The following is a 9,391-nucleotide window of genomic DNA, read 5'->3' on the forward strand; positions in this document are numbered from 1 at the left end:
TTTCTTGCAAAGAAAACATCTTTTATTATTTTTCATATGTGCTAGGTCAAAGGAGCAACTCTGGAACTGGTTTGAAATTAATATGAAATCTAAAACAATCACAGCTTGTATTTCTCTGTATGATACATAATCACTCTGTTACAGTGTACACAACGTAATCTGAAATATTACCCATTTATTGGAGGGGAAAAAGACACACCAGGATTAAGATTGGAAGAAAGGGGACAGTAGTGTTATATGACTCCCTGAACACCAGGCTAGTAGTTGCATGTGTCCTGTGGAATAAAGGAACTGACCTCTCTGGCCACCATGTTATTCCATGACATAAAAGCTCTCTGCTTCAGATCCAAAACAAGGCCTATCCCTCCTCTGGTTCCTTGCTATTCTCAGTTGCCTTACCTCACTGCATAATCCCTTTAGGCTTGACTAAAACCCATCCATCTGCGGAAGATGGAGTTGTTAGGATCAGGTCTTCACCATGTGCACCATATAAATATTAAGGTACTAGGTCAGCAAGTTAAGTCCCCTCTCCTGCTTGGTCCCATAATCTGCACAGAAGTATGCCTCCTCCAAATGAGAGAAATATGGCTTCAGAAATACCACTTCTGTGCAATACATGAGACAAAGGAAACGTTTTGTTCCAGCCACACTTGAAGCTAATTCCAGGAAGCTGCAATTCCAAAGAAAAAGGATTTCACTGAATTCTAGCAATAACAGATGTCCATAAATGAACTGCAGATAAGCTGGAAGCCTGCACAGCACTCTAGCACAAAACACTTGGAACAGAGAAGACCTGGCAAGCACTTTCCTCTGATGAAGAAATCTTCCACAACCCAGTATCCAACAGTAGCTGGATACCCAGATTTCCTACTCCATCCACTGTGCCTACACAGTTCCTGGGAAGTGATTTGGACAAAGTGCACTGTTTTAAGGAGCTGAGCTGGGGAAGAGGGGAAAGGTCTCCATGTTGCTTGGATCAAGGGCAGCCCATCTGACTAATTAGTGCACAGACCAACAAGCAGAGCCTCTTATGCAACCTTACTTGGTAAGAGCTGGAGAAAGGGTAAAAGGTTCTTCTAAATTCCTTCTCTTCCCCTCTGTCCAATTTTAACTTGCAAGTGAAGCATTTCTTGAATTCCTTATCACTGAAGTTCCTCCTACGTGTTTTTAAGACTCCCAGAGCACTGTTTGAACACCACTAACATGGTAAAAAAAGCAAATCTGGACCTAAAAGCAGACTTGGAATCTGAAGCAGATTCACATCAGTCAGCTCACCTCTGCTGCTGTTCCGAAGATGGAGACGCCTGGCTCACTCTCTGTGCAAATGCAAACCTCTTCCTTTCTTGAAGGAGGTGCTACCTCCTTCCTCTTGCTACCTACCTCACTTCTGGCTGAGATGTGCCGTGCGTGCTGATATGAAATTACAAACTGCTTGTGATTTCTCAGAATTCTTCTGCACGTTCCTTCCACAAAGCTACCGCCATCATCAGAGCAGCAGCCAGTGCACCTGGCTCCATTTGGGACAGCTGATTCAGCAGTGCTACTCTCCTCAGGGAACACTCATTCAGCAAGCACCTTGTCTTTGAGTAACTGGTACCACAATCTTAACAAGTAACAAGAAAGAGCTCTGCCAAACGTTACTGTATACAGATGGACAGACCTTAGTATTTCTGCAGATAAGTACCTACCAAATTGAACATGTTATTGCCAGCAACCAGCTCTCTGAGGTCTATGTAATCATGGCCTAGAAGACAGTTCCAAATTAATCCTATGAAATTTATCACCCAAGCTGGCAAATATTGCAAGGAAAGGGAGCATTCCTCTTTCTGCACTGGATGTCACCTCTGAAAAGTGAGGCTGAGGGACACTGGAGCTAGTTTATGAATAAATGGGTTTTGGGCCTTCAGTTTTGGGCCTTCCACACCAGGTCCACAGCACTATTGTGACTGTAGAGATGCTCTGAAAGCTGAAAGACCTTCCCTATGTTATATGCAAAGTCCTTCCCTGTACTTATCCTTCTGGGAACTGGAGACAAGTCCTTGTCTCGTGCAGGTAGATGAAATTGTAATTTCTTTTTTTCTCCAGTGAAAGGCAAAGGATTCAAATCTAAGATTGTGTTCCTCGCATTACAGGTGCTTTTGCAAGCAGCCAAGCAATCTTGTACTGATAAGACAAAGGAGAACACCACCAGCTAGTGCTAAGGGTCCTGGTTTTGCTGAGATAGAATCATAGAATCAATTTTCTGTTCAGAAAAGCTGCATTTTTGAGAAGACTGGAGCACCTGATATGGTGGGAACAAAGTTGATAAGACACTTTGTTTTAATTTGTTTCGAGTTAACCAGGTGCTTAAGCTAGGAGGAGCGAAAGCCAGGGCAGCTGACCCAGGCTGGCCAACGGCAGTATTCCATACCATAAATGTCACGTTCACTATAAACTGGAAATTTTGCTGAGGATGGCTCTTCCTCTTCTCCTCAGTGGTCACCATCTCTGGCCTGCTCTCCCATTCGTTGTGACCATCACGCTGTCGCTGGAGCTGCGGTGCTTGCACCGTTCGACATCTGGCATTCACTGCTGGGAGTGTGCAGCTCGCGACCACTACATGGGCTGAGTATAACTCTGTATACTTTATACTAGCGTTAGTATTAATATTAGTTCTTCTGTTATCATTGTATTAAATCTGTTTCCATTTCAACCCATGGGTCTCCTTTCCTTTTCCCAATTCCCCTTCTCAGCTGGGGGGGGGTTCACTGGGTGACAGACCAGCTGACTGTTGTTTAGCCCCGGATGCAGACTAAGCAGGCAGAGGAAGAGACTGCTTCCCACTATGGATTCCACAGGAGGGAAATTCACCCAAAGAGGTATTTTTCTGCTCCTATTCAGAAAATAAGGTATAGAGAAAGAAGCCATGGAGAAGGACCTCTTTGCCTAGGTCACTGACAAAACACCCAGTCCCCTTCAGACACACAGCCAGGCATAACATAAGAAAAGAGCCTGCTCTGCAGTGCAGCCTTCCTAGGAAGATACATCAGTATCAAGAAGATGGAGAGCTGCTGAAGCAGAATGTCAGTGCACATGGATGCTGAGATTTTAGTTAAGAACTACCCAAACTTCTGCACATAACATCTTGTTTGTACCCTGTGTATAGAGCTGCCTGGGAAAGCAGGAAGGAAGAAAGAGGAGGCAGAGCAGACCTATTTCTGATCCCTCAGTGAGGTGTGAGCAGAGCATAACTAGGAACACCAACTCAGTTGTGCTGGCTCCAAAGGCTTTCCGTCACGTATGCAGGCTGATTTATGCTTCTAAAATCACAGTGCTCCTCTGGAATTAAGACACTCCTTGCTACGCCAATCTTTCACATGGAGTTTGTTGAGCAATGCTTGCTTACTCCTTTGGACCGTCTAAGGAGACACAGGGCTTGATCTTCCTCTGGATAGCCCAAGCTAGGAAAACAGAGGCAATGGAAGGTGCATGTCATTAGGCATATGGAAATTTTCCTGGGCAGGCAAGTCCCACCTGCTAATTCATGTTAGGGGGACTCTACCTGCACGCTAAAGGAAGAGGAGGGAACAGGGATCAGACCACAGGGGGTATCCCTGAGTTGCAAACCATACAAGGGAAGAGGGGAAAAAAGGAAGTGAAGGACAAATACATTTGTGCTCTTAAAGATGAGGATTGGGGATTTAGGACTCGGGTACCATCCTGGCTTGATGATCTTCTCTTTCAATCCTTGCATGCAAGGAAGAAGCACAGGTGGGCTGTGACTCTTTCTGGTTGGCCCTTTTTCCAAAGAGGGGCCCCTCTTTGGAAGTTGTGCCAGCTGGAGCAGGTGGATGTCCCTTGCAACATTTGGGATCAGGCTGCATGCCAAAACAGCCTCTTGCTGCAACACTGAGTTCTGGACAGACACCTCTGGAAATCCAGACTCTGTGGTGGTTTCCTCTGCTATTGAGAGCAGTCTGCTGGCTCCCTAGCGGGATGTGAAAAGGCAGAAGTGTTCACAGAATGCTAAATAGTGGGGGAGGGAATAATATAACTTTCCCCTCAGCCCTGCAGCAAGTTGCCCTGGCTACTGCAGCTTCCTTTGAGGGGCCTTGCCTCTCCATAGCTGCTGGATGACTGCAAAATGGTACTTTGTTTCAGACTGACAGTGATGCAGTGGCAAATCCCCAAGCAAATAGAATTTGCTAAAGTCTATAGGCACTTATTCCTCATAAGGAGAATGTTAAGACTTAAAGCTTTCCCTTGCAGAGTGTCACCACAACACAGCTTCTGGTGCACTCACATCACAGACTGGACGAATGGTACGTTGGCTGATCGTGACTCCTTACACAGGGAAGAGCTTCATCCTCAAACACATCACAAGGACGAGGGTGGGCTTGCGTGATCTTCACACACAAAGGGTGGAAAAGAAAGAACTCTGGCTGAACAAAACTGGGATTGCTGGGACAAGCCTTCTCCTTATACCCTGTTTCCATTATGGCTCAGTTATTGATAGCAGATGGCAGCAATGTATGTTCACAGTTGAAAGCCTGCTGGCAGTTGTCAGGATTGCAGATGAGTATCAATAAAAGCAAGGGGCTTTTAGTGCTGAGATAGGGAGTTTTCTGTCACGTTGGCTAGATTAGAAGATCACCCCATGTCTCTCCCCGTTCTTCCCCTCTTCCCTTTCCAGTACATAAAATCCCTGATGGTAGATCTTTAAGCACACCTGTCTTAACCCTAGCTCCAGTTCTCCTTCTTGAAAGCAAGATCCACAGCATCATTCACATCCTGCACTATGTAAGATGCCTCCACCAGGCTGGGGTCAAAGCAGAAGTCCCGATGGCCATGGAACACCGTCTCTGTTGTGCACTCCTCTGTGTTTCTGAGAACATCTGCATTGTGGCGGTAGACACCAGTGCAGACCAGAATTGACTTGCAACTCTCCACTGAATCGTTGCAGTCCTTCCTCAGCTCGAGGTGATCCTCAGTTTGGGGACTGGCTGCCTGCGGGCTCCTCTTCACCCCAGCCTCGACCTGGTTCTGGTGAGCTGACTTGAGGTAGTTGTTGTAGAGGTTTGCCCCATAGATATCGGACATAGGGTTATCCCTGGATAAGGTCACAGTGTGAAACAGAAATGAGAAACTAGCCCATGCATCAATTTCTGGCTCTGGCAGACTGGGATTAGGGCAGCACTGAGGGAGGAAGGGGCACAGGTATTTGCTAACATCAAGAGAACCACACAGACTGGGCCAGTGAGTCCACTTACTGATGTGTTCTGTTCAGCTGGCAAAGGCCACATGCTTCACACACATCTTTCAAAGGGGAAAAGTCACATCCAAAGCACCCATAGCAGTTTCAGCCATTACTGTAATGTATTCCCTATGATCCCAAAGCATTTGGCCTAACTGGGCTAATGGTACTACATCTGGGTCTCTTAACTTTTTCTTTAGGCCAGTCATGCTACAGGTACTCTGCATCCTACAGTAACAGCTTTGCTAGGCTGACAGTGCCCTTCAAATTATTAAAAGCATAGGGTGCAAAAAGCTAGCAAGCCTCTGTTCTAGGATGTGAGGCTCCAGAGACGCCATGGGGATTTCAGTATTCATTTTAGAAACCTCCATTAAAAAAAACCACTTAAGAGAAGTCAGTATGCAAGTCCCTAAGGAAACCAGCAGGAAAAAGTCTCTTACCCAACTGCATAGAGGCGCCGGATGGGAGACTTCCAGCCCTGTTCCTCTGCCTGCTGTTTTATCAAGTACTCAGCATAGCGGTAGGTGACTGTGCTGGGTTTGCCAATCAGGGCCTCGTACTTCAGCTCCCGGCCTGTCACTTTCTTGTAGATGGTCTCCAAGCAGAGAAGGAAAGTGCCATGGCCAAACCTGCTCCAGAAAGGAGGTCATCAGTATCTCCAGTACTTAAGTACCAAACACCCCTCAGTGAGAAGGACCATCTGCTGTAGCCAGGGTACTGCCTAGTTTGGACACAGTATCTGCCCACACACACCTCCACAGGCAGTGGTCTGGCTTTTGCTTCTTGAAAGTTTTAGTCTTTGTTTCTCCTGCAGTTTTCATGTCTCTGCTGCTAATTAAGCCATACAGGCAGACTCTAACACTAAAAAATGTAGTATGTAAGAAAAGATCATCTGCAGAAGAGATGTACGAAATAGGCTAAAACAAATACCGCACATGCTTTTCACCTGGGCATCTTGGCTTCAGCCATCCACAGGAGATCCATGTTGCAGGCGAGGACAGGCAGATGGGGGTATGGTATATCTTGTAGCTCTGCCCCAGGGTTCCCATTGCTCAAGAGTACATCAATAATAAGTTGCAGGCTTGTCTCCCACCTCACTGGCTCACCAAACAGAATCACCCCTGGAAGATTTCAAGAGATGCTTGGAAACTCACAGCGTCCAAGTACAGGACTCACCACCAAAAGCCACCCACTTGCAAAAGCACCCTTCTGCTGCAATGCCATGGCTTATACAGCTACCATCCGAACACAGCTTGTGCCAGGGCTCCAGTCTGCCTGTCACTGTACCACATGCACCGCTGCTTACAGATGTTGGAGCATGGCACAGAGAAAAGTTGCCTTTGCTCTTATCAGCTTGTGCTTCACGCAGTGTGAGGGCAGTGAGGCTGCCTCCCATCTGCGTCCTCTGAATAAGCTGCCTGTGGATACCCATGAGCCAACAACACATCACTAGCTCCCATCCCAGCTGGCTTGCCTGACTCTTATTTCTGCTTGCTGTTCATATGTAAACAAAGGCTATTGCTTACCTTCTATAGTGGGGAAGCCGGTGGTTGGAGGAGGCTGCCAGAAAAAAACGAAGGGCAGGTTAGTAATGCAAAACCTAATGCCATCTTCAAAACAAAACTAAAAATGCTTTGTTTGAAACTGCCAAGGCAGTCCCATAAAGAGGCAAGACAAGGCCACCTAGAATCCTGAAGACAGACTTCCCCAACCCCCCCATCCCAGATTGGATTTCACAGAACTTGCATTCCTGTCTCAGAGCTAGAGATGTCAACCAAACCATCTTACCGCTCACTGCAAGGAATAGTGATGAAAGACAGGCATGGCATGAGAAAAGAGAGGGGAAAGTCACTGCCCTTTCAGCAGCAGCCAACACTGGAGAGCACAGAGATGCTGGCTGCTCCGTGTGAGGCCCAGGCTCTCGCTAAAGAAGGTCACTAGCAGACAGCTGCTCTGTGCCTCTGCAGCTTCTCCACCCCATGCTATATGCTGTAAGCACCACCACACCAGGCCACTCGTTCTACTGATGCATGAGGAAATTACCAGCTCCTTTGGCCTCCGGCTCTGATCCACCATGTCTAACAGGGGATATGCCTTCCTCAGTGCCTCCATGGAGACCACATGCTTGAAGCCCAGGCTATTTCAGAACATCAAGGAAAGCTGTGGAGACTGTTTTTTTTTAAGTAATTGGTTTTTTTAAGTTACTTGCAAAAGCATCTACAGGATTAAGGAAGATAAGTCCTAGTAGCAAAGCAGTTATTTGACCTGGTAATGCATAACCTCGTGGCTTTCAGTCAAAGTGTGTGCTGTGCTTCAACCTAAAGGTGGCCCTAAAGGTTACAAAAAAAGCCCAGCCTGGGGTGATTTAGTTTGTGATCAGCAATCCTTGGAATTAGGCAAAGAGCAGAGGTCGCTCCAAGATAGAATGGATGTGCTTTGGGAGACCTTTAAGGCCAGGGTTCTCATACTGGTGCAGTGCAGGGGGCTGGTCAGGCTTCTTGGCTAGAAGCAGAATCAATGAAGCTCTGGTCATCTTAGCTAGTGAAAACAAATGTTCTGTGCTGATGAAACAATGCAAGTGAAGAATGAGTTGCATTTGCTTTCAGAACACCTTGCCCTTAGCTCACTCTGCTGGCCTTGGGGAAAGAGAGACAGGCAAGGTTTTGTACCAAATCAAGTCAAATGTTAAGTACAAGGCGTGACTGTGTGTGTGTACAGGCTGAGATGTCGCAAACCCCGTGGGCAGTTCTTACCTTGCAGACATGGGGTATGTCTGACCTGCTGTGCCCTCGCCTCAGCCAGGCAATAGGCATGTGGGATTGTCATTTAGACCATGTCCCTGTATTGGGATGCTCTGGTTCTAATGATATTTGAATTCCTTCAATTGCTGTCAGATTCCTGGGGAAAACCTTAGCTGTGGGAGAGTTGGGAGTGGTCTCTGATGCACTTTGCATTAGAAAGAATGGGAAGGAGCACAATCTTATCTCAAAAGCGAGAGAGGCCCAAAGCCGATGGAGCCGATGGTGACATCCAACCAGCAGGAACCGCAATGCAGCTCACAGGAGAGGTAATCGGTGTGAAAAGCCAAACACAGACTAAAGACAGCCAGGAGGTGGCCAAGATGGAGATCAATAGTAAGTGCCTGCGTTTGAGCCTCTCTGCGAGGGTGCCTCCCCACAGGATGAGACCTTGAGCTTCTACAAGCTGACTGAACGAGTGCCAGGGGTATGGGCAGGGCAGGAGCAGCAGCGTTGAGCCGGGAAGCAGTAGCGGGGTGCGCAGAGCACCACGAGGCGTGTGCGGCAAAGGATACTTCTGGGCGTTCTCCTCCACGGGCCCCTGCCCGGCCACCAGCATGCACTTGTGGTGGAACTGGCTGAAGAGGCGCAGGGGGCTGTGGGAGAGGATCACCTGCTCCGGAGACACCTGCGGGAGGGAGAAGCTGCGGGGGGATCCGCAGGGAAGTTTGCCCCCCTTCTCCCTGCGCGCGGGTCACACCCCTTCCCCCTGCTGCCACCTGCCTCCCTCCGTCCCCTCAGGCCCAGGCAGGACCCGTCACTCGGTGGTGCTGCCACCCCTCAGAAGCCGCGCCGGGTGGGCTCCCTCCTCCTCCTCCCGGTGCCCCCCTTCAAAGCCGGGACGCCTGAATGGGGAGCGGCGTCCGGCCGTGCGGAACCCGCCGGGGCGCGGCCCTGCCGCCGTTACCTGCAGCCCCAGCGCCTGGGAGAGCTCTTGGGCCTTGGCCGACCGCAGGCAGTTGCCGGCGTTGGTCAGAAAGACGACGGGCACGCGGAGCCGCCCGCTGCTGTCCGCCAGCCTCTGGAAGGCCCGGCGGGCGGCGGGCACCGCCTGGCTGCCCCGCACCAGCACCCCGTCCACGTCGAAGAGGAACCCGAAGGCCGGTGGCTGCAAGGCGAGCGGAGGGGACGGTCACCCGCCGCCGGGAGCCCTCCCCTCTCCCCCCCCCGCCCGCACCCGGCCGCGGCCCGCGGCGCCCTTCCCAGCCCACGGCAAGGACGCGGGCGGCGGGCCCGGCCCCTCGCCCCCGGCGCCGCCGCTCACCCGGCCCCCGGCGCAGCCCCCGCGAGCGGGCAGCCCCCGCGGCCCCGCGGCGCGCAGCAGCCCCCGCCCGGCCCGCAGGCAGCCGCGCAGCGCCAT

At 49.8% G+C, this 9,391-nt stretch overlaps 1 protein-coding gene across 1 annotated transcript; it reads right to left on the minus strand.

The window, feature by feature from the left end:
* HDHD5 (haloacid dehalogenase like hydrolase domain containing 5) lies at positions 1–9,391 on the minus strand. Its single transcript, XM_068401871.1, has 8 exons — positions 9,296–9,391; positions 8,939–9,139; positions 8,547–8,659; positions 7,277–7,370; positions 6,760–6,793; positions 6,180–6,354; positions 5,674–5,862; positions 1–5,089 (listed from the first exon to the last, which is right to left on the minus strand). Exons 1-8 carry the CDS (start codon positions 9,389–9,391, stop codon positions 4,720–4,722), a joined length of 1,272 nt encoding a protein of 423 aa, XP_068257972.1. The 3' UTR covers positions 1–4,719.

The sequence above is a fragment of the Nyctibius grandis genome, chromosome 5 (genome assembly GCF_013368605.1).
Source record: "Nyctibius grandis isolate bNycGra1 chromosome 5, bNycGra1.pri, whole genome shotgun sequence".
Classification (NCBI taxonomy): Eukaryota; Metazoa; Chordata; class Aves; order Nyctibiiformes; family Nyctibiidae; genus Nyctibius; species Nyctibius grandis.